Source organism: Gigantopelta aegis, chromosome 9 (assembly GCF_016097555.1).
Source record: "Gigantopelta aegis isolate Gae_Host chromosome 9, Gae_host_genome, whole genome shotgun sequence".
NCBI lineage: Eukaryota > Metazoa > Mollusca > Gastropoda > Neomphalida > Peltospiridae > Gigantopelta > Gigantopelta aegis.
In genome coordinates this window covers 12356197-12382607 of record NC_054707.1, presented here as the reverse complement: position 1 = coordinate 12382607, position 26411 = coordinate 12356197, and the positions used below count along the sequence as shown (strand labels likewise).

At 37.5% G+C, this 26411-nt stretch overlaps 3 protein-coding genes across 9 annotated transcripts in view; 1 reads left to right on the top strand and 2 right to left on the bottom strand.

Annotated features, from left to right (window-relative positions):
- Window positions 1–2994: 2994 nt before the first annotated feature.
- LOC121380720 lies at window positions 2995–8668 on the bottom strand. Its single transcript, XM_041509671.1, has 3 exons — window positions 8537–8668; window positions 6804–7039; window positions 2995–5241 (listed from the first exon to the last, which is right to left on the bottom strand). Exons 2-3 carry the CDS (start codon window positions 7033–7035, stop codon window positions 4940–4942), a joined length of 534 nt encoding a protein of 177 aa, XP_041365605.1. The 5' UTR covers window positions 7036–7039; window positions 8537–8668; the 3' UTR covers window positions 2995–4939.
- On the top strand, window positions 8585–16106 carry LOC121380719. The gene is made up of 3 exons (XM_041509670.1): window positions 8585–8719; window positions 10582–10901; window positions 14211–16106. The coding sequence occupies exons 2-3, from the start codon at window positions 10589–10591 to the stop codon at window positions 14465–14467; spliced, it is 570 nt and encodes a 189-aa protein (XP_041365604.1). The 5' UTR covers window positions 8585–8719; window positions 10582–10588; the 3' UTR covers window positions 14468–16106.
- Window positions 16107–21732: 5626 nt separating this feature from the next.
- LOC121380895 (progranulin-like) overlaps window positions 21733–26411 on the bottom strand; it is a 31155-nt gene continuing 26476 nt past the window's right edge. For all 7 annotated transcript variants that reach the window (XM_041509913.1, XM_041509919.1, XM_041509918.1 and 4 more), the window contains 3 exons: window positions 25641–25766; window positions 24767–25000; window positions 21733–23943 (listed from right to left, as the gene is read on the bottom strand). In XM_041509913.1, coding sequence (XP_041365847.1) covers window positions 23821–23943; window positions 24767–25000; window positions 25641–25766 — 483 coding nt within the window. In that variant the 3' untranslated portion in view covers window positions 21733–23820. The remainder of the gene's footprint in view (window positions 23944–24766; window positions 25001–25640; window positions 25767–26411) is intronic.

Below are 26411 nucleotides of genomic sequence, written 5' to 3'. Positions count from 1 at the left end.
AACTAGCTGGGACGAGTACTTTGTTTTACATGGCTTGACATTAACACATACTTGGATAACTAGCTGGGACGAGTACTTTGTTTTACATGGCTTGACATTAACACAATGAAACTACCAAGTACTTTGTTTTACATGGCTTGACATTAACACACACTTGGATAACTAGCTGGGACCTCTACACAATGAAAACCATGTAAATGAGTGCCAGATATAAGAAGAGTAACTTGTGCTGTGTTCTTCATCTCCATTCACATAAAATAATCACATTTACAAGTATTATAATTCTATCAATATTGAACATATATATAATGATTTTACTGTATGAGATAATTTTATATTACATTTTTAAAATATTTACTTGGACTTTTACTATCAATTTCTCTGTCTGTCTCTCTGTCTGTCTCTCTGTCACGGTCTCTCTGTTTTCATTCTTTGTCAAGACCAAATATCACAATTACCATGTTCTTAAGTCCCTTAATTAGTATACCGGTAGTTTAAAATGTGCTGGGGTGTCTTAAAATTAACATTGCTTTCCTTTCCCATATGCAGTTATTATGACAGAATTGTTCATTTACCATATTTGAATATTTTACTTTTCATTTTTCTTTAGATGCTATATTAGTGGTATTAACTGTATTTGTATTTATAGTTACCTTTTGAAATACTTTAACATCATATATGTTTTACAATGTCAATACTATTAAGTTACTAAATAGAGGATAATTGTCAGTTGTCACAAGCTTTAGTGAGTGACAAATGAAAAATGTATTTCATGTGGGACATAAATTTGATAATAACTGGTACCAAGATTGTTATTTTGTTTATTACAGGCCTCAGCTATGGGTTTTTTCTTCTTCTGAAAGCCTTTTATTTTTGATATCCATATATGTTTACATAGATAGAAACGATGTAAACCACTTTACACACTTTAAGTTCTATTTATTCTGTTAAAAATTTGTATGTGACATCATTGTGTATGTTTGCCAAATCGTGATGATGTCATATTTCGTACCATCAAAGTCATTGGTTTGTAAATGCTAAATCATGCAATACTATTGTACATTATTCTGTTGCATAATAATGTATGAATTTTTTTCCCCCCTATTATGAGTGCTCTCTTCGGTAATAAATATCTGATATTTTACTGCTAATTTTTTGTTATTTGTATTTACTCTTTAAGTGATACAGTTCTGTGTTTTACAAAGTAATTTCTCATGAAATTTGTTAAATCAGTACTCAGCCAAATTAATTAGCGGACAATGGATATTTTTGGCATTTTCCTTTAAATATGGTACAAATAAATACAGTTTCTTCCTTTGTAAAGTGTCAACATTGTTGTATGTTATTAAACTAATTGATTTGAACAACAATTTAGAGTGAATAAAATGAAAAGAATAATGACAAACCAATGTGTAACAACGCCTAGCAGAATATGCATTTTGGTAGTTATCATAAATGCATAACAGTTCCACTTTGTGCAAGATTTTGTCATGTGAGATAGGTCAGATATTTCTGAAACCATGTTAAGAAGTCGTCTGTGATCAAAACTTGCTATAATAAACTGCCACGAGCCAAGAGTTAACCAAAAGTCTACTGGCCCTAATTAATTAGTTAATTTTGTTAAGTATATATTTGTATTTTCTGCAAGTGGTAGTCTGTGTTTCACCAAGTTTTTCATATTGACACCTTAACTGTGTAATTCGTCATTCTGAGTTTTACCAAGTCACGTCTGCTGATATTATAATTGATTAAATTTCTATTTGAAATTTATCTTTCGAAGTGGTAGCGGTTTTCAATGTTGTTACAACTGGCAAGGAAGGAAGGAAATGTTTTATTTAATGACGCACTCAACACATTTTATTTACGGTTATATGGTATCAGACATATGGTTAAGAACCACACAGATATTGAGAGAGGAAACCTGCTGTCGCCATATCATGGGCTACTCTTTTCAATTAGCAGCAAGGGATCTTTTATATGCACCATCCCACAGACAGGATAGTACATACCACAGCCTTTGTTATACCAGTTGTGGATCACTGGCTGAAACGAGAAATAGCCCAATGGGTCCACCGATGGGAATCGATCCCACACCGACCGCGCATCAAGCGAACGCTGTACCACTGGGCTACATCCCACCCTGTTACAACTGGCAGTTATTAAATCTCTATTTCTATGTACCCTTTTAAGTGGTAGTTTCTTTATTTTTCATGGGGTGGGAGGTAACTGTGTGAAAAAGCACTTGCTTGATGCACAGTCAATCTAGGATTGACTCCCATTAGTGTGCCCCTTGGGCTACTTTTCGTTCCAACCAGTGAACCACGACTGGTTTATCAAAGGCTGTGGTTTATGCTATACTGTCTGCGGGATGGTGCATATGAAAACATCCATTGGTACTAATGCAAAACATGTGATGGGTTTCTGCTCTAAGACTACAGGTATATGTCTGAATTACCAAATGTTTGACAGCCAACAGGCAATGATTAATAAATCAATGCGCTCTAGTGGTGAGCCAATTCCTAAAGGGAGTGTGATTTGTAAGGGGAGGGAGTGTGATCTGTAAGGGGAGGTGGGGGGCATGCTCCCAGGAAAGTTTGAAATAAAGATTCTCAGAGATGAGTTTCAGGGCAATTTAGTATTATATATTGTGGATGAAGAATTAAAAAAATAAAATAAAAAAGCACATAAAATGGGCATTTACCCCCACCCCCATCTCCAATATCTGTCAATGAATTGCAGAATCTAGATCCAGAATCAGACATATTATGTGGATTTGACAGTGGAACATAATTCAGTTGTGAATAATTAATATAATTGATTTATATAATGGAATTTGTCTTCACTGAAAAAAGAACACCCCCCCCCCCCCCCCCCCCCTCCAACAAACCATGGGTTGGGTTTAGAATTTGACCACATATTGATGGGAATCTATAATATTTATTTCCTTGCTTGTATATTACTCTAATATCTTAGCAACAACAAACAAAAAAATCCAGTAGAACAAAATGTTCAAATTTAATAATATTTTGTTCTGCAAGAAGAAAAACAACATGATTGTGAACGTACAGTAAGGTCCAACAACCAAATATTGATAACAAGCTTGAACTATATTAATTAAATTAACTGCAGGTATCATTTTACATTAAAAACAACAACAATAATTAGTAATACTTTTTCCATTTCTATATTGCATTGCATGATCAAATATAGGATTAACATATATATAAATGTGTAATTGGGAAATTGAATATAAAAATAATGTGTAATTGGGAAACTGAATCTATCAATAATGTGTAACCAGGGATGGTAAGATTTTTTTTTGAGGGGTGGTGGTGGGGGTTTTCAAAGAGAAGGGGACAAAATTACCCCCAAACCATTCTGTGTACTGTAAGCCAGACATAATCGACCATACAATTCAGGTTTGTTAACATTAACACATAAATGTATGTACAAGCAAATCTTGGAATGAGAAGTGGGGCTACACTGGTAAATTCAAATGCTGATGAGGTCAGTGGGTTAATCTTCTTGCCCAATTCAGGGGCCTAGCTTCCATATACGCAGGTACGCAGCTACATACAACCTGAGATTACAAATACTTTTTAAATTAAAATATATGATGTAAATGCACAGCCAATAGTGTTTTATTCTATCACCAAAAAAGTCTGCGTACTACCTAAAAATACCAAGCTAGGCTCCTGCCAATTTATCCCAACCTTCAGGTTAACAAACCAATTAATCTCTTCCATTTGATAACATAAATACAGAAATATATGTACAATTATTTCTCACCAAACAACTGCCTTCTCAACCATCATACCAGTCCATCAAGTTTAATAACATAATTATACAATAATAAAATATAGAAAATATATATCTTACACACCTGTTGGAGAAAATACAATGAGACATTTTTGGTATCACATAGTAATATATCCCACTAGTGGGAAAGTGATTTTAAAACATCTTATTGGCTTGGCTGCTCCATGGTGATGATCCATTGCTAAACACTAAAGCCACACCATGCAATGAAATAAACATGATCAAAACAGATTGCTCTTTGATATGTACATGTATTAGTTAACCTGAAACTGACAAATTTCTCTGTGATGTATATTAGTTAACTGCAAGCACAAGTGCTGTAAAAAGTTTCTTTTGGAAAAGATTTAAAAAAATTTAATGCAGTTTTTTGAGAATATCTAACAAACAGAATATTACACTCATTTATCTGAAACTGATTGTTTAAAATGTATCCAGCTTATTTGTTCTTGAAATATTTTGAAACAACTCTTAAGATAAATGGTAGCTAGTGACCACTTGTTTAAGATTATCAATGTACATTCCAAGTGGAAAAAACTGTGATGGCCGAGTATGTGGAAGACTCTTCGGTCTGCTAACATCTGACCAGTCTGTTCCAGTCTAACAATATTAGTAAAGAAATAGATGTCAAATTAAATCAAGGAATTGGGAAGATGTATCATTATTTTAATTTCTCTAAGGTACCAATAAGCTAAGCAAAGAAACCAGTCAGCTCAAATTTTATAAAATAATTGTATCGAATATAAAAAATATTTGTACAAGCAACTTGTGGAATGGGACTGTGGGTTTGGGTGGAGGGATTGTTGATAATATTACATCATTAAAATTGAATGCTTTTGGTAATTCTTCTGAGTTCTCCCAACCGATAAAGGTAAGCTGAGCAATCAGTTCCAATGTACTCACAAAGAAATCACTCAATCCTGCTCCGGAAACTACCTGTGTTATGCAGCCAGCTTACCTTTCTCTCAAATAATCAATTCATTACAGACGAACCTGTCTTAAACAGCCTCATATCTTTTAGAGGTCATCATTAGTGAAACTTTTTATAATTTGTTTTCTCCCTGGCAAGTTGTATGCATTAATTGCATGAAAGTGTTCTTGTTTTCTTCCTCGTGTTTTCCACTTAGTTTTCTGTGACACCTGCTGTTGAATAGTGAAGAAATTTGGGAACATCATGGGGCTCAATCCGCATACTGGTCGGATAGCCTTTCTTTCTGCACAGCCGTTCATTCTCGATGGCCTCATGGTAGTAACCATAGTATTCCCCACGGGGAGCCCTCACGGGTGGGACCCAGGCGTCCTGTCTTGGCCACGGATTCTCAAAAATCTTCCTCGGGGGCATGCCTGGCAGATTGCGCGTGTATCCGGACAGTCTGAGAGCTGGGATTCCACATGGCTTGATGCCAATGTCCTTGTGGTAAAGTCCTGAATAAGGAAGAAGAAAAAGGAGGAAATGTTTTATTTAACGACACACTCAACACATTTTATTTACGGTTATATGGCATCAGACATATGGTTAAGGACCACACAGATATTAGGAAAGGAAACCCGCTGTCACCACTTCATGTGCTACTCTTTTCGATTAGCAGCAAGGGATCTTTTATATGCACTATCCCACAGACAGGATAGTACATACCATGGCCTTTGTTACACCAGTTGTGGAGCACTGGCTGGAATGAGAAATAGAAGTCTTGAATAAAAAAACCTCTTGCAGTCATATTTAGCATGGTAGTCATGAACAATATTATGTTGAATCTGAAGATAAAATGTTCTTGTGGTGAAGTCCTAACTAAAACAACACTTTTAGCAATATTTAACATGGTAGTCATGAACAGTATTACAGTGAAACCTCTGTAAACCGGACTTCCCTCAAAACAAAAACGTGTTCACGGTCCTGTTTTTAAAAAATCAGTACAGAACTTAACCTCTCTAAACCAGATACCTCTTAAAACTGGACATTTTACTTGGTCCTGAGGGTGTCCGGTTTAGAGGGTTTCACTGTATATAGAATTTGAAGTTAAAATATTTTCTTGCAGTAAAGTCCTAAATAAAACTACACTTGTAGCAATATTTAACATGGTAGTCATGGACAGAACTGAATCTGAAGTGAAATTATTCTTGTGGTAAAGTCCTAAATAAAACTACACTTGTAGCAATATTTAACATGGTAGTCATGGACAGTACTGAATCTGAAGTGAAATTATTCTTGCATTAAACGTTGACCTTACTTTACTTTCTAACCACAGTAAGACCCTGCAGAAAGCCTGCTAACTTAGTGGTGGTCAGAAGGAAGCTACTACACAATTACAACTATTCATTAGATATCAATACTTTAGAAATGTGTCTCAGAAGATTCATACAAGTCACTAATAACACAGCATTTTTAATGAGAACTGAAGAAAAAGACACATCATTATAGGCCTTAAGCTAATGCATTATGAGCTAGGCAACATATCATGCACACACACACACACCAGTAGCAGATCCAGGGTCTGGACCCCTCCCCCCCCCTACCCCCTTTTCAAAACCTACCATAACCTTTAACGGGAAACATGATTATATTAACGGTTCTGTGTAAAAGGAGAGATCAGTCATCACATTTGGATACCCCCCTTTCAGAAATCCTGCATCCATGCCTGCACACACATGCAGGCCCCCACACACAACCATTTTGGATATTCCATACACTTTCTAGTGCTGATGCCACAGGAATATTTATACAAGAATTACAAGAAGTTTTTTACCTATGTGACTGTTGATAGGTTCCAGCCAGTGCACCACGATTGGTATATCAAAGGCTGTGGTATGTGCTATCCTGTATGTGGGATAATGCATATAAAAGATCCCTTGCTATACTAATGGGAAATGTAGCAGGTTTCCTTTCTAAGACTATATATCAAAATTACCAAATATTTGACATCCAATAATCGGTGATTAATAATTAAATGTGCTCCAGTGGTATCATTAAACAAAACAAATGTTTATACCTATAGGCGTGTCTCTCTTGCGCATAAAGCTCACCCAGTCATCCTCAGACTGGAAGTCGATGGCATCCCGTTTCGTTAAGCTGGGAAGACTCCTGTAGTCATGGTAACAGATCCAGTCTCTCTCCGACGGAACGTAGTAGCGTGGACTCGTCCACACCCGTGACTTTATATCGCCAGAGAAGTAATTGTGAGTGGGAGTCGAATAGTACGGTTTCGGCAAACTGTGATACATGTTTCTGCAAAACAATTCAATTCAATTCATTTATTTCCGTATATGAATTATACAGACATGAATAATAATATCAACATCAAGAAAACAATACCCAGAAAAAAAAGGAAACAAAACCCCATGTTATAATGGTTACAATATCCTAGCACAATTATAATTTATATAATAGTAACAATATTTCACAAGTGACAAAAATGTTTTTAAGAAACATTAAAGGGACTGTCCTGAGTTTGCAGCCATTGTAAGATGTTTGCGGTAACAGAGCCTTGATGGCGACTACTATTTCATACTAAATATATTTTCTTGTTTACAATACCAGTGTCTGTATATCGAATGTCTTTGCTGTTGTATACTAATGTTTGTAGCATTCAGTTTTTACTTTACTTTATGATACATAGTTTTTCATATGTATAAAATTATTGGGAGGTAAAATCCAGTTTGGACTAATACAAGCATTAGGACAATAACAAACACCTTTTAACAGACACTGGTATTTTAAATAATAAATGGATTTAATTTGTATGTTAATTCATCAAAAAGGGTCTGTTGGTCGGAAACATTTTACAATGGTTGTCAACTCAGGACTGTGCCTTTAAAGGTTTTTTATTTAACACATTCATGATTATTATTAGAGATGGTGATAGTTGCAATATATCTCAGCAGTTTGTTCGTACATCAGTCCAACCATTCAATTATCCATCCCTCCACCCATCTATTCATTCATCCATCCATCCATCTATCCATCCATCCACCCAAAACCCACCATCCATCTATCCATCGATATCAATCCAACCATTTAATTATCCATCCATCCACCCAAAACCCACCCATTTTAACTTATTTTTCTGCTTATATTTAATTAAAGTTGAAGCACATTATTGCAGGCACACACCGTAGCTATCTGAGATGTCTGTCTAGGACAGGTTAGATATTACTGAGAGGTCATTATAGTGGCTTTACGGAGTCATTATTAAAACCTTGCTCTGGGTGGGAGAAGTTACCGGGATGTGAACCCAGTATCTATGAGCCGCAAGTCTCATGTCTTAACCACTACACCAGCCACATTGGTCGTAATCAAAGGTTTTTCATGTCATTTATACTTATTTTCGTGCTTATATCCAATTAAGGTTCAAGCATGCTGTTCTGGGCACACCTCAGTTATCTGGACTGTCCAGTCTGTTAGTGGTCAGTTGGTGTAGTAACCTTACACCTACTTATTGAGTCGTTAAACTCGCTCGGAATTGGAGTCGGTACTGGTATGCGAACCCAATACCTGTCAGCCTTAAGTCCGATGGCTACACCACCGTGAGCGATCCGTAATGTGTTTTGGGTCGCTCGGTATCCTATATAAACGTTAAGATTAATAGAGTTATCTCCCTTTCATCTAATATGACCTGCAAACTAGTTTTACTACCATTATTATTATTATCATCATTATAGCAAAGCTAATATTTTATTATAACGACACTTTTGAACTCTATTTTTCATGGGAATGGTAACAAACCTGACTGTATTGGGCACAAGTAAATGACAAGCAAACTCCGCCGGAGAAGGTAGCGTGATCCCAGAAACCCGGAACTGGTTGCTAGGCAAATGTAAACAGTAGTTCTACTGTATGGCCTCTGACGACAACCAAAGCCTAAGTAACACCAGTCTTCCCAACAATCGAAGCTGAACCCTTTGAAAGGTGCTAACTGTTCTTAGAATATCAGTTATTTAATATATTTTTAGAATGTTTCATATTTGATATTTGTTTAGTTCAAATGGTTTAGATAGGCCCTACATTGATGTCACTGCACGCAGCCGCAGGGCCATACCGTGGGTGGGACAAGGGAGTATTTGTCGCCTCACCCAGAAAACATACGCAAAAGTGCTTTTTCTCTCTTCTTTTCTTCTTCTTCTTCTTCCTTTTTTGCGGAAGTGGAGGGCGGGGGGAGGGGGGGTGCTTGTCACCCCTCCCACTTCAAACTTTAGGTTTAGAGTTATTTTATATATATATGGTCAGGATTAGTCTTTTAACCACAGTGTTATTTACTGACATAACTAAGATTTGGGAGCAGTGTGTTTGTGTGTGTGTGTGTTGTGGGGGAGGGAGGGGGGGGGTGTCACAAATCCTAAAATATGGGCAAATATTATATAGGTATTCGGGCAAAATGAGATGACCTGAAACTTTTTAAAGTGTATTTCCATCATTCTATCCACAATATTAGTTGTAATCCATGTAATAATGTGTAGTCATTCGATTGCAACCCTACATTGGATATAGCAGTTTAGCAGTAATGCTAATATGAATAAATTATATGTCATCCAGAATCGGGCATTTTCGTTTAATTAGGACAAAAACCAGCCTGCCCCCCAACAGGTTTACGCATTTTTACTAACAACATAGCATTGTTATGCTATGTTGTTATTTTACTTGTTTTTGAACCTGTGTCATCTTCAAAAAGATTACTTAAATGTTTGCCTGGCACAACTAAATATAAACTAGTACTTATCATACAGTTAATTCTAACACTGGTGAAGTTAATTGCTTAATATGACATAATGCAAAAAAAATTCAAAAAGTTAAGTTTGTTTTGTTTAATGACACCACTCTAGAGTACATTGATTTATTTATCATCAGCTATTAGATTTCAAACATTTGGTAATTTTTGAAAACAAAGTTTTTAGAGGGGCAACCCGCTACATTTTTTTCATTAGCAGCAAGCGATCGTTTATGTACACTTTCCCACAGACTGGACAGCACACACCACAGCCTTTGATGTGGGGGATAAACACTGGCGTAGGAAGTGGGGGAGTCAGGGAGGCATGTGCCCCCCACTTTTCAGATATTTTGCTTTATATTTGCTTTATAATAGTGTAAAAGTGTGTAAATGTAAAAGTGTGCCCCCCCCCCCCCTTTTTGGCACCTTCCTATGCCAGTGACAAAATATCTTACCGTTACCCCCCAATTGTAAGGGTTATGTTTAGTTTTACAGTCATAATTAGATTTAGGGTTAGGGGGTAGTTTCCTCTTTATACATGTGTCAATATACTGACAAAGCTGGATTCTGTCTTCAAAAAACTCAAATACACATAAAAACGTTTTTTGCATTTTTACGCCTGCTGTGCAAAATACACAGAGGTTAATTGACCCAGCAACCCATCACACCTCAGAGGCGGCGCAGACGGTATGGCCAGTATGGCCATGGTCGTGTGTATGTGGGTGGTATATTTGTTGTATTTGTGAAAATGTCCTTACAAGTAAATTTGAAAGGCAAGTCTGGCAACCACGAACCGTACCACTATTTTTTACACTGCCGCCCCTGACACCTCAGGTGAGCACTCTACTACTGAGTTACATTCTGCCTCTCAAATAAAAAAAATAAAAAACTGATTATAAAATAAAACAAATTGGGGGTGGGGAGGGGGAGAGCATATGGTAAATACCAGTTTAAATTGTACTTACAAATACTTGTTAATTTTTAAAAATAATATATTTACCCCCCCACCCCCATTTTTAAATATTTTTATTAAGTTGATTAACAATTTGAGAGTGATAAATTTCAGCTGCACTATGTCTCAGACATTCACGAGACAGTCGATATCACGTGTAACCACACCAGGACAGTACAGCACAAGCAAAGGGACATTTCTCCATGAGCGGGGACCTCGCAACCCGGTTCCCACAGACAACTACTTCAGTGGTGACGGAAAATCCTACACGTATCAGGGGCCAGCGTATTACGTGCCATCTGAACTGCGCTGGATCAGTTATCACGAATACAGGTCGTTGCCCCTGGAAACACGGAGAGATGCCATTCTGTTTGAATCGGAAGATGACTGGGTAGCATTCCTGAGAAAACGAGACAAAGCAAAACAACCACCAGGTAAGGGCCATTTCAGAATATGTCACGGGTGGGCGGAAGGTAATTTTTGTTTTATATACAGTGAAATCCCTCTAAACTGGACACTCTTGGGACCAAGAGAAATGTCAGGGTTTAAGAGGGATCTGGTTTAGAGAGGTTAAGTTATGTACTAATTTTTAAAAACAACTTTTGTAAATGTCCAGTTTGGGGGAATTCTGGTTTACAGAGGGTCAGGTTTTGAGAGGTTTAACTGTACCTATCCAGAGGGGGTTGAAGTTCTTACCCAGATATATATATATGTCACCATAGTGCATTCCCACCCAGATATGTCACCATAGGGGGTTCCCACCCAGGTATGTCACCATAGGGCGTTCTCACCCTAGTATGTCACCATAGGGCGTTCCCACCCAGGTATGTCACCATAGGGCGTTCCCACCCATATATGTCACCAGAGTGGGTTCCCACCCATGTATGTCACCAGAGGGGGTTCCCACCCATGTATGTCACCATAGGGCGTTCCCACCCATGTATGTCACCAGAGGGCATTCCCACTTAGGTACCGGTATGTCACCATAGTGTGTTTCTACCCAGGTATGTCACCAGATGAGGTTCCCACCCAGGTATGTCACCAGATGAGGTTCCCACCCAGGTATGTCACCAGAGGGCGTTCCCACCCAGGTATGTCACCAGTGTTCCCACCCAAGTATGTCACCAGAGGGCGTTCCCACCCATTTCATGTGTTAAAATGATATTTCCAGCCTTTTGAGCACAGTAACTTTCAGGGAACATATATACCTGTACCACCAATAATAACTACTTACTGCCAAGTAGCACATGACCTTTAATTGTACTTCCAAGTACATATATGACCTATAACTTTCAAGCAGCACATATGACCTGTAAATGCCTATGTAGTACATATGACCTATAACCTACACTTAGTTTCAAACAGCATATGACCAGCATCTCTACACTTAAGCACCATATGATTTATAATTACACATATGACCTATAACTATTATATATGATTTATAACTGTACAATTTCAAGCCGCACATGACCTATAACTGTACACTTTGAAGATTTATGTGACCTATAACCGTATATTTCAAGAAGCACATGACCTATAACCATGTACACTTTCAGTTTTCAGTATGAAGGTTCTGCGCACTACCACTGGGATACCGGTGGCTCATGCTATACACTATAACTGTACACTTTCAGTTTTCAGTATGAAGGGGCTGCGCACCACCACTGGGATACTGGTAGCTCATGCTATACACTATAACTGTACACTTTTAGTTTTCAGTATGAAGGGGCTGCGCACCACCACTGGGATACCGGTGGCTCAGGCTATACACTATAACTGTACACTTTCAGTTTTCAGTATGAAGGGGCTGTGCACCACCACTGGGATACTGGTGGCTCAGGCTATACACTATAACTGTACACTTTCAGTTTTCAGTATGAAGGGGCTGTGCACCACCACTGGGATACTGGTGGCTCAGGCTATACACTATAACTGTACACTTTCAGTTTTCAGTATGAAGGGGCTGCGCACCACCACTGGGATACTGGTGGCTCATGCTATACACTATAACTGTACACTTTTAGTTTTCAGTATGAAGGGGCTGCGCACCACCACTGGGATACCGGTGGCTCAGGCTATACACTATAACTGTACACTTTCAGTTTTCAGTATGAAGGGGCTGCGCACCACCACTGGGATACTGGTGGCTCAGGCTATACACTATAACTGTACACTTTCAGTTTTCAGTATGAAGGGGCTGTGCCCCACCACTGGGATACTGGTGGCTCAGGCTATACACTATAACTGTACACTTTCAGTTTTCAGTATGAAGGGGCTGCGCACCACCACTGGGATACCTGTGGCTCAGGCTATACACTATAACTGTACACTTTCAGTTTTCAGTATGAAGGGGCTGCGCACCACCACTGGGATACTGGTAGCTCATGCTATACACTATAACTGTACACTTTCAGTTTTCAGTATGAAGGGGCTGCGCACCACCACTGGGATACTGGTGGCTCATGCTATACACTATAACTGTACACTTTCAGTTTTCAGTATGAAGGGGCTGTGCACCACCACTGGGATACTGGTGGCTCAGGCTATACACTATAACTGTACACTTTCAGTTTTCAGTATGAAGGGGCTGCGCACCACCACTGGGATACCTGTGGCTCAGGCTATACACTATAACTGTACACTTTCAGTTTTCAGTATGAAGGGGCTGCGCACCACCACTGGGATACTGGTAGCTCATGCTATACACTATAACTGTACACTTTTAGTTTTCAGTATGAAGGGGCTGCGCACCACCACTGGGATACCTGTGGCTCAGGCTATACACTATAACTGTACACTTTCAGTTTTCAGTATGAAGGGGCTGCGCACCACCACTGGGATACTGGTGGCTCATGCTATACATTATAACTGTACACTTTCAGTTTTCAGTATGAAGGGGCTGCGCACCACCACTGGGATACTGGTGGCTCATGCTATACACTATAACTGTACACTTTCAGTTTTCAGTATGAAGGGGCTGCGCACCACCACTGGGATACCTGTGGCTCAGGCTATACACTATAACTGTACACTTTTAGTTTTCAGTATGAAGGGGCTGCGCACCACCACTGGGATACCTGTGGCTCAGGCTATACACTATAACTGTACACTTTCAGTTTTCAGTATGAAGGGGCTGCGCACCACCACTGGGATACTGGTAGCTCATGCTATACACTATAACTGTACACTTTCAGTTTTCAGTATGAAGGGGCTGCGCACCACCACTGGGATACTGGTGCCTCATGCTATACACTATAACTGTACACTTTCAGTTTTCAGTATGAAGGGGCTGCGCACCACCACTGGGATACCTGTGGCTCAGGCTATACACTATAACTGTACACTTTTAGTTTTCAGTATGAAGGGGCTGCGCACCACCACTGGGATACCTGTGGCTCAGGCTATACACTATAACTGTACACTTTCAGTTTTCAGTATGAAGGGGCTGCGCACCACCACTGGGATACTGGTGGCTCATGCTATACACTATAACTGTACACTTTCAGTTTTCAGTATGAAGGGGCTGCGCACCACCACTGGGATACTGGTGGCTCAGGCTATACACTATAACTGTACACTTTTAGTTTTCAGTATGAAGGGGCTGCGCACCACCACTGGGATACTGGTGGCTCATGCTATACACTATAACTGTACACTTTTAGTTTTCAGTATGAAGGGGCTGCGCACCACCACTGGGATACCAGTGGCTCAGGCTATACACTATAACTGTACACTTTCAGTTTTCAGTATGAAGGGGCTGCGCACTACCACTGGGATACCGGTGGCTCAGGCTCTTCCATATCAGGAGAGTGGCTGGCTGCGGCACTGGAGTGGTCCCGGCTTCTACGTCTCCCCCAGGGACAAGTGGATGCATGAACATGTGACGTGTGGAATACCAATGGATTCGTATTTATTCTATAATGAAGAAGACTGGCTCAAGTTCAAGTATCAGGTGGAGAATCCACAGATGCCAACAACCAGCTTTGATTGTCAGTAGTTCTTCTACCACTGGGGTCCTAATGCATATGTTTCAGAACTTTAGCAGTTATTATTGTATGTACCTGTATATATTATATTAGAAAAAAACATTGTCTTTACCTATAGAACATTTTGATGCTAGGATCAGACTGTCAACTGTTACAATGAAGTTGGCCAACTCAAACCATTGCATTGTAATTTTCCCAACTCCCAACTTACGACAGGTGCACTCAGATTAACAACTAATCAGTCGTAGGAGTTGTATACAACGAAGATTGAATCGTCAGAGTGCTTAGACTAGCAAATAGACAGTCATAAAAATCATGAGAACAGAAAGTTGGTCAATATTGTTGTGGCAGTTGGTAGTCTGAGCCTAGCATGAAGGACTACAGTGTATTTTTAGCTTTAATATTATACTATCAGCATTTTTATAAAGAATATCAGTATTAATACAGGGCGTGGTAGAAATTATTGCTATGGTAATATTCTTTATACATATATTTTACTGTACAGTACATGTTTAGCTTTAATATTATACTATCAGCATTTGGTAAAAAAATAACAGTATTAGTATTTATTAACAATCGTACCAGGGCATGATTGGAATTTCATGTAAAAAAAATTGTTTAGTGTGCACGTGTGTACTGGTTAAAAGTAAATCAGTTTTTAAACGATGGGTCTAACAAACGGGATATCACATACACTGCTAGTTTGTCAAATTAAAAGTGGTAATTAAAAATCATTATTTGTGAAATACAAATCATGGTGTAATTCACAAAACTCTTGGATCTTTGTGATTTCACTGTGCAATACAAAAACACTTTGCAAAGATGGTGTGATGTTGTTAAGAGAGTTTAAGAGAGCTTTGTGAATTATTCCCCATGTGTTTATTTTAAAACACCACTGTATGTAAAACTCTACATCCTGTATTATTGTGTAACATGTAATAGTAAACAATAATGAGTAAGTAGGTAATATATATAATTGTTTGTTTATCTTTGTAAAAAATAATGTATTCAGAATTCTAGATTTGCATCATGTTAAAAAAATTGTGTCTTTAAAAAGCATTATATTTGCGAATCTTGCCCGTTCAATTCTATATTTATTATCATGTGTAGGTTATACAATGAGACACATTGGAATCCCTCTAATTGTAAATAACATTTAGTTCTTAACTTATTTTAATGAAGTTATAATACGTAATTATTGCTCAAAGCTAATATCATTGTTTTCTGTGGTAAAAAACAAATGATTTTCTCAGACATTATAAATTTACCCAAAAAACAAATTAATTAATAATTTTAATTAAATCAATTTTGAAATCATTTTCCTTTGATATTAGAGTCAAACCTGTTCTTGCAGTCATTTGTAATTAGCAGACGCCTGCCTTAGGCAGCCATTTTTCCCCCCTTCCAAACAATTTTTAATGTAAATGCGCTCATAATAAGCAATCATCTGACTAACAGGGACAACAGCCACCTAAATTGGGTCCCAAATCAGTAACATACCTGTAGGCCTATTACAGTTAGCCATCACAGTAAATGTTTATTGTTGTATAAAAAATGCTATTTTAAACAACAGCGGCAAGATGCATTAAAGGAACATACCCTAGTTTTTAAACACTAAGGCATATTTTTCACTATTAGAGCCATTTATGATCACGAAAATCAAATATTACTTATATTTTATTATTTAGATTATCCACTTCCGTACAACCAAAGTATCATCCTGGTGTTTCTAATATCACGAAATGCATTTTTCATATTTTAAAAAATGCACGTGTCTGAGAAGTAATGGTTATGGAGTCGCATTTTAGTCTATTTTTAAGAGTATTTCAACATCATAGACTCTCGTTTCCAAATTTGTTACAGGTTTGTAAATTAACCAAAGTTAGTGTCCATTTTTACGTGTTGAAACTAGGGTCTAGGTGAAAAATATGCCTTAGTGTTTAAAAACTAGGGTATGTCCCTTTAAGTAAGCAATCTTCACAGATACTAGACTAGTACGGTACCCATTCAGTCCAATATCTGTACTACAGACAGTTACAAACCCAAACCCTCCCAGACATTTTAAAGACTAAATGTGGCAGCCAGTATTGATAGGCAACCTGTCTTGAGCGGTTGCTTTTGACCACTCCCTTGATTGTTTGCTCAAGACAGGTACTTTCAGGGCCATAGCTAGCAGGGGGGCAAGGGGGGGAGGGGGGCAACTGCAATTGCCTCCCCCAGAAAACACTTTGGAAAGCATTATAGAAACTTAAATTTTTTTTTCTTCTTAACCGTTTAAGGAGTTTTCGACTATTAACTACTCAGTTGCCCTCCCCCAAACAAAAAATCCTAGCTACGGCCCTGACTGTTTAATTATTGATATACATTTTGTTTTTCATAATGTATACGTTTAATTTCATTAAAATATTGTTGTACAAGAAATGTTAGCAAGTCAGAACTGTCAAGGATGTTACAACGTATACCAAATTTAATTTACAAAACACAGGTTTATGAAATATATTTACCCGATTTATCGTCATTTTATGTATAGCAGGTTGACAGATGACAGCTGAAATTCAGATGATTAATTAATGAGATGAATCATCGTTATTTAATATTTCCCATCACACTGAACTGTCATTCAGGGAATAAATCATTTGACCCAGGGGGAGTCACTGGGGTCCTATGCCCCCCCCCCCACCCTACCCATTTACCCACCAAAGCGCAACAAAACAAAGGTTCACAAAATTTACTCAGTGAATCGATCATTTAACCCATGCTTAAACTACTGCATGGGCAGATTCAGAGGGGGAATCACTGGGGTACTGTAACCCTCCCCCCTCACCCATTTAATGAATTTTTTGTTTTTAATTCAACAGTCACATATGAACAACGCACTAAACTGCTCAGAAAACACATCTGAGCATCATTTCACAATTTTCCCGGGGAGCATGCCTTCGAACCCCATACAGATATCATTCCCTTTCAGATCTCGGCTCATTTGGTAAATTTTTAAAAACTATAAAAATTTTGCCCTTTTTAGAATTTTGTGACCCTCCCCCGCCACTCCATTTACAAAATCCTGGCACTGCCCCTGCACTAAAGATATAAGCACATCTATCTGTGACACATCCTCCTAGGTTCCCCAATAAATTGGTTCAGTGTTTTCTTTCAACAAAGTTCAATATTTTTTGTTACAAATATTCCAAACTATGCAATATATTATGAGGTTGTCATTTTACAACTTTTGTGTATCAGCATTTTAATTTTGTACAAATTTTTATTTACAGTTCTTGTATATTGAATTTTTTTTCACCCGGTAACTCTTTTAAATATGTTTATGTACATAATTAAGGTGATTTTTTTCTTCTTCTGTAAAAACAGGTCTCATAATAAAGCTTTATTCATATGGTTACTGTTCTAGTCAAGTCCAATATGCAATAGGTGAGGTGTTTGGTCGAATGATCAAATCTCCTTGGTGAACACCTTCTGTGATTGTTTTTTCCCCATTCCAACCAGAGGCAGGATGTAGGCTAGTGGTAAAGCGCTTGCTTGATGCGGGGTCGGTCTGGGATCGATCCCCATCGGTGGACCCATTGGGCTATTTCTCATTCCAGCCAGTGCACCACGACTGGTATATCAAAGGCTGTGGTATGTACTACCCTGTCTGTGGGATGGTACATATAAAAGATCCCTTGCTGCTAATTGAAAAGAGTAGCCCATGAAGTGACGACAGCAGGTTTCCTCTCTCAATATATGTGTTGTCCTTAACCATATGTCGGACGCCATATAACCATAAATAAAATGTGTTGAGTGCATCGTTAAATATTTTCTTCCATTGCCATTCCAACCAGTTCTTATGACTGGTATGTCAAAGACTATGGTATGTGCTGTCCTACCTGTGAGAAAGTACATCAGGTCCTTACACTTGAAAAAAACTTAAAATTCCAGGACATTAAAAAAAAAATCCAGGACATGAAATGTTCAATCGAATGTTTTTGTAACAAATTGTTGCCTGAATTTAGACAGGTTATGAGAACAACAAAAGTAACGATGCGCAAAAAAAATAAACCACCAGATTTTTGGCCTTAATTTTCAGGGCACAATAAAATTTAATGCTCTCTCCAGGACTGGATTTGAATATCACAAAATTCAAGGACATTCCAGGCTTTCCAGGATGTGCAAGAACCCTGTGTAACATATAAAAGATTCCTTAGGGAAGAAACTGTTGTGAATTTCCTCTGTACTGTCTTTTTACTGAGGATCTCCACAAATGTCTTTCTTCCAAAATCTTTCAGGTCATGACAGACTGTGGGTTTTTTTAATCCCACTGCCCCCTTTCCTTTCTCTCCTTTGAATTCAATCTCATTTCTTCCCGATCTGGCAACTCCTCCTATCTTTCAACTTCGTTCGCTGTCCACCTCCACATCCCAGTCAGTCTTTCTATCCACGACAGGTTCTCGTCTCTTGTGGCTATCTGTGCCACACACCTGCCATTCCCCCCATCAGCTTTTAGCTGTGGGCTTAGTCTGACCATTTGGGGAGTATTCAGTAGTTACTTCGTTCATTGTTAAGAGGCACTTGTAACCACCCACTATGCACCCCTACTACCAGCGGTAGTTAGTACCGTGGGTCAAACCAGTTTTATTAGCGGTAGAGGACGAGGATGCCAGGTGGATGCAGGGAAATACACAGAGACTGCACCCGTGGAAGAAGTTGAGACAGGTAGGCGATGGTATGGACAGCTCAGAAGACAAGAGTCAGAGGAAACTGACAGAAAGGGTCGAAACGGATTGAAATTGTGGAAGAAATTGGAAAGGTTTTTTTTACATTAAGATAATGAGAATGATAGGCAGAGGGTGATAGATGAGAAAGATGAATGAATGTGTGAGCCAGCTTTGACGGAATTTGAACCACTGTCGTCAGCTTGATTGTCCAGCAGCTTATTCACTAGATGACGGAGCTCACTTCGACAGATTGGTTTGATGACTTAGTACTCCAAGGCCGGGACTAGCAAATAAAACAACTAGCACTGGTAATAATAAAAAAATTTTTAATTAATTATCAAAATATCAACGTGTGATTTATAAAGATAATGTTATAGGTAGTAAACACATACATACAATGTATATAACAATCAACACAAGAGGCTGTTCCTGTTGCACCAAATATTAGATGAATCTGAAGATGAACCGACATTTGTCTTCTCCAAGTTACCACATGCTTACCAACATGATGACAATAAAATATTGTGGAGAAAGATGGAATTTGCCACTATACACCGGGTTATTTCATCTACCATGATCAACGTCACTCTGTCCCCAGTAAATAAGCAAGTTCTGGCTGTTACACACTTCCTACCATTAATATTTAACACATTACTTACTCTGTAACTTCTTAAACAAAATACCACATCACTAACATAATACAGTCACGCCATGAAAAAACAAAGTGCAGTCCTGAAAGATTTTATATTATAAAAATTGAAAACCAATGTCTTCTTTCAATGCATGTACTACAATAATTCAAAAACTCTATGGGACTAGTAAAATATTTGACCAGTGTAAACTTCATATATAAAAACAACCCAATTACAAATGTTCATATATGCACTCCTTGTTTAAACACCTAGTAATAATAAACCCATCATTACCCACCCACCAAAGTCGACATTACAGGCTGGAGCTTACAGTGACGGATATAGACGCTGTCACGTGATGGATATAGAAGCTATGTCACATGATGGATATAGAAGCTATTTCACGACATGTTAATACCCCCCCCCCCCCCAATGTATAAATAGGAGAGGCACAGTTTATGACTATATGTCACAGAAGTGCTTTAATACATCTTTTGAGGTTTTCTTATGGCAGATGGGTCACCACGAATATAGCATTACCGCTGAGCATACCAAATTTGGCCACGATCAGTTTTTCAAAATGGGGGGAAAATGATGCAAAACAACTTGATGCAACTTTTGTATTTCAAAAAGTACAGTAAAAACCCTCTAATCTGGACACCCATGGGACAGAGTATCCTGTTTCGAGAGGTTATGTTCTGTACTGATATTTTAAAAGGGACTGGGAAAACGTCCATTTTTGAGAGAATTCCAGTTACAGGAGTTTCCGGTTTTGAGAGGTTTTACTGTATAATCATTTTGTGAGATATGAACACTGGTGCACACAATAACTACAATCAATTGTGAACATCACACTTCACCAACACTACTAGGATTATAATGTGCAGTTTCACATAAAAAATGTTTTGGTATACTTTCTTTTGATCTTCGATACCCAGTATACTATTTTCTGCATTAGTACTCCTATTTTGTTCATCATCTTTTCAGTATTTTCAAATTACATATACACAGATTCATCATAATTATGGGGATTTTTATATAAGAAATACCAATTACAGCTTTGTTAACTTGCATTTGTTTAGCCTCTGGTTTTGATCTTGATTAACATAGTGACTAAACGACTGTATAACATATGGAGAAGCATATCATTTTAGGGAAATCGGTCCAGTTCTCATTTACTAATTTATATACTTACATCGTGGATCAATTGTATTCCCATTAAATGCAATGTTAGGCTTATGAATGTAATATAATAGCTATAATGTACACCTATTTACTAACCTATATGGCTATTTAAAAACAATTTTAATTCAGCATTTTAAGTAATTTTTATAAATCTGAAATAATGTTTATCGGAAATGAAAAGGCCTAACATCCTATATATGACTTTATTATATAACATGTAGTGAAACATCTTAAAATATCAGTGAGATAAAAGTGTTATCAGTCACTCAGTGATGATAACACATTTTAGAGTGAAAATTTCACTATTTCACTCTAAAATGTGTTATTGTCACTGTAGAAAGTGTTATTGTCACTGTAGAAAGTGTTATCTTCACTGTAAGAAAGCCGGAACTAGTTTGCTGCTAGCATTTTAAAAATAATGGTAAACTGCAAAAAGTTATACATGTGTAATAAATAGAAAATTTCATGTTTTTTGTCAAATATGATTTATATCTCATCTCGTGAAGTTTGCAATCACATCACACTTGTCGTGCAAGTGCGACTTGTGAGATACAATTGCAAACTTCACTCGATGAGATATATATCATATTTGACAAAAAACATGAAATATCCTCTATATATTACTGTAAAGTTAACCTTTAAGCTAGAAGCAAGTAGTAGAAGTTGGGAAGCAGTTCTAGAAATCAGTCTCCTATCTAGACTTGTGATTTAACCTTTTTAACAGCACTTTGGAAGATTTGAGACAAGCATGTATAAAAGAATACATTTTTTATTATCACTCCTGAAAATCAAGAATTTTAAATATATCTGAAATACTGTCCAAAATAAGATGGACAGCAAAAGCTGCTTCTGAAACTGGTTATCAAAAATCAAGTTGTGTATTTTGAGCGACATTTGCTAAGTGCTGTCTCCTGTTGATTTTGAGCCTCTCTTTTTAGACCTCAGTCCTGGCTTTCTCGTTCTTTGACATATCAAACTAAGGCATGGACACATTTCTCTTCCTAAACACTGTTACATTTCACTTGTCAAACACTAATAAAACATCAAATACAAATAACCCAAAAAACACTGGACGCTGTAACATAATAATTAACCCCTCGCTAATATATACAACTTTTATGACATAGCATATTTTACACATGACATGATATGTTTGTACCAAAATACTACCGGCATCTTATTTCATTCTGTGCTAACCTACCATTGATTGATTATAGTATATTTTTGAGATAACTAAATGACATCCTGTCCACCCCAACAAAAGGATACAGTTTATGATAATAAATGGTGGTGGGTGGGGTAACTATAGCACTGTGGTGACAATCTTCAGCTTCCCCGGTTAACTGGTTTTAAAATGCTGCTACGGTTTATTACAAAAATCAACAAAGGAAGTGCAGGGAGGGAATGGCAGTTTTTGTCTAAGACCACTAGTAAAATTCATTTTAGAAAGTTTGCATTATCTTTATAAAAATAAAATGATTATAGACTAACTGTAAAATAATAAAATGTGGTTTCTCCTGTCTCCCAGTTATCCTTTTTCCCACACCCAGTATCTTCTTTTAACTCCCACCCAGTATGACCCCCCCCCCCCCATTTTGACCCTTTCTCACCTACCCAATATCCTTGTTAGGTTCCCACCTAGTAGGAGAACCTTCCCCCTACCCAGTGTTGTGATCCTTACTCCGGAATGCACTGTGATCTTCTTTGATGACTGTTTTAAAATATTTACAACTTGTCTCACCCATCCCATTAATGAACTCTACCACTATCATCAGTCAGGTCGTTTTCTGTTTTATCTAATCAGTGTGTCTGTCAGCTGTTCTCACCAACTCTTTGTGGTCAGACAGACACTGACATCTAACTGGCTATAAGGATTACAACGGTCAGTTGATGAATATTCAGTTGTAGAAAATATGTCGGGATATATATTTTTTTTTTCAACTGGATAAAAAAAAAAATATATATATATATATATATATATATATATATATGTTCAGTATTATTATGAAAAATGTGAAGACTATTTGTGATGGTAACAATAGAAGAGAAAATGGCAGAAGTATTATAGCATTAATACTGTGGATTCAGGTGTTATTTTAAAGTTGGGAAACAAACTGAAGAAAAATCCTGGAATAAGTATATATTGTTTTAAAATGGCTACCATTTGGAGGAAGATTATTTAAACATATACAGGTAGCAGTGAAGTCGACATACTGGTTTCTGTGTGGTGATTATATCAATACAGATCCATCGTATGTACCAGGGTCACATTCTGTGATACTATGACACGACCAAAAACCAAATTACAAAAAGCAAAAAAAAAGTCTCTTTTTTTTTAATTTAAAAAAATAAAACCTTTGGTGTCATAAAAAGTTTCTTTTTTTTAGTTTTGACATACATAAATGAAGCAAAGATATTGCTAATTTTTAAATAAATATTATATTCAAAATTCCATAAAAAATTAACACAAGTTTAAGTGCCATCAATTATTCATTAGATTACAGAGATGAGGCGTTGAAAATTCACCATGTAATAAATTTCCAAATTGGTCCTTTTACTCTTAGAACCGTATAAATAAATCTTATCAAAAAAATTAACCAACATTTTCACAATACATCCAAAAAAAATCAAAAAAATCTTGATGTATTAAAATACATTCAGTAACTGGTGAGGTTAAATTTAAATCTCATCATTCAATTAATGATCAGTTTGAACTTTGATTGGTGTACAATGCACACAGATTCAATCTACAATCTTAGCACGGACTGCCTGTACAAGAACGCAAACAGTCGAGGCTCCCAGTGAAAGACTTGATGAAGCATGCAGAAGTCACCTCCAGCCTCAAGGCAACTGCCTGCTGCGTATAAATGGAATGATGTTGTTAGGTTTTATGCACCGTCCCGTCGATGGATCACAGGTGTGGCCTTGTGGACAACAGTGCACCATATCCGCACAACACGTCGCCTAGGAAACAGAACAAAATATGTGAGCAGTCTTAATATAAATTATTTTTATACTTACATATACCAAGACAATTTTTCTAAAGAAATTTGGTAAAATTAATGTGCTTAAATAAAAAGAAATCTTGTGACTTTTCAAAGTGAAATCAGACTGGATTTTGTTGATGCATCATCTGTCGGTGTTAGTAACAGGAGATTTTTAATCCTAAATGAAGGACGGAAGGAAGGAAATGTTTTTATTTAATGATGCACTCAACACATTTTATTTACGGTTATATGGCGTCAGACATATGGTTAAGCACCACACAGATATTGAGAGGAAACCCGCTGTCACCATTTCATGGGCTACTCTTTTTGATTAGCAGCAAGGGATCTTTTACATGCACCATCCCACAGACAGGGTAGTACATACCACAGTCTTTGATATGTCAGTCGTGGTGCACTGGCTGGAACGAGAAACCGCCCAATGGGCCCATCAATGGGGATTGATCCCAGGCCGACCGCACATTGAGCAAGTGCTTTACCACTGGGCTACGTTCCGCCCCTAATACTAAATGAAATGTGCAACTGTAACGTCATGTGCAATGCAGTAGTATGAAATTGCTAACTCCCACCATTGTTTTTTTTAAATGAAGATGAGACAACTCCTGCAGTTTGTTTTGTGGAGACGATAACATAACTCCTGTAGGATATAACTCATGCAGTTTATTTTGAGGAGGATAACATAACTCCTGCAGTTTGTTTTGTAAAGTATATAAGATAACTCCATTAGTTTGCATTATACAGAATTATCTGACCAAAACAAAGCTCGTAACAACATAACTTACTTTCGCTAGAGGACAACAGCCATATTTATTGGAACCAATAGGACAACAGGTGAAGTTGTCAGGACAGTGTCTGGAATCTGGGCAGCGTATGTTTTTTATCTTATTTTCGCGTGTTGAAGCAATCAGTTTGTCATGCCAGGGCAGTTTTGTGGATCCTCTGTTACATGTGCCAGCTGCCACGTCACAGGTCGTTCCCTGTGGACAGCAGTGTAAACCATCTGAACAGCAAACAGCCTAAAATAACCAACATTACTCAAAGTTAATACCACAAAGAACAGTTAATAGCCTAAAACGACCAACATTACAGAAAGTTAATACCACAAAGAACAGTTAACAGCCTAAAATAATCAACATCACAGAAAGTTAATATCTCAACAAAAAACAACAAACAGCCTAAAATAACCAATATTACTGAAACTTTATATCACAAAGAATGGCAAACAGCCTAAAATAGCCAACATCAATGAAAGTTAATATCACAAAGAAGGGTAAACATCTAAAACAAACAACCTTACTGAATACAGCCTTAAAAACAATCACTATTGTTGAAAGTTAATATTATGAAGAACAACAAACGGCCTGAAACAAGCTACATTATTAAAAGTTCATATCACAAAGAACAGTAGACGGCCATAAAGAACCAACATTAGTGAAAGTTAAAATCATATAAATCTGTATATAGCCATAAAAACAATCAATATTGTTATCAGTTAATATGAAGAACAGAAAACAGCCTCAAACAACCTACATTACGAAATGTAAACATTACAATGAACAGCAAAAAGCCTAAGACACGCAAACATTAGTTAAAGTTAATGTTATGAAAATCGACATACAGCCTGAAAAACCCCCCAGTATTAATGAAAGTTGATACCGAAAGTAGAGGACAGCAACCATATTGGCCTGACTTCTCTTTGCAACATGTCGATCCATCTGGGCACTCTGAACGTCCATCTGGACAGACAATATTTTTGGATGCCTGCAGTATGGTGGACTTAATCTGAAAATAATCCATCAATAGAATATTCACTAAAACAATGACCAATTTTTTTTTAATCCCACTATTGTGACAAGGACTGGGATGAGGTGGTGGACAGCAACAAATCTGAAAGATGGTCGGAGCTGCTAGATCAGGAAGCAATAAGATGTAAAATCAAAGAACAGAAAGCAAAAAAGGGCAGTGTGTTAATGCGGGCATCGAAATAAGCATCATGTCTGGTAACCCTTTTACAGGTTACCACAAAATATAGCCTGGTAACCTATAGGTTACCACAACTATATAGACTGTTTTACGGTACTTCTACGTTTAAATTAAATGTTCTTGCAAACTACTCGGCACACATCTAGTTGATGCTGCTAAAATGCGGACGTTCTGAAATTGTATCGGAAATGCGGAAGTCCGGAATGCATTGCCTGATTTACGTTCAGAAACGAAACTACTGTTCGTTAAATTTTTTGTCGTGAACGAAACACCGTTCTTGACTTTTCTTACATGTGGTAACCTCCCGGTAACCTGAACGACTGTTCTTGACTTATCTTACATGTGGTAACCTCCCGGTAACCTGAACGGCTGTTCTTGACTTATCTTACATGTGGTAACCTCCCGGTAACCTGAACGACTGTTCTCGACTTATCTTACATGTGG

Excerpts from the sequence above, each read along its gene's own strand:
- LOC121380720 (XM_041509671.1), bottom strand. The coding sequence starts at position 7,035 with ATGTATCACAGTTTGCCGAAACCGTACTATTCGACTCCCACTCACAAT. Across the intron at positions 5,242-6,803 it reads CAAGAGAGACACGCCTATAG|GACTTTACCACAAGGACATT; the intron begins GTATAAACATTT and ends TTCCTTATTCAG.
- LOC121380719 (XM_041509670.1), top strand. The coding sequence starts at position 10,589 with ATGTCTCAGACATTCACGAGACAGTCGATATCACGTGTAACCACACCA. Across the intron at positions 10,902-14,210 it reads CAAAGCAAAACAACCACCAG|TTTTCAGTATGAAGGGGCTG; the intron begins GTAAGGGCCATT and ends GTACACTTTCAG.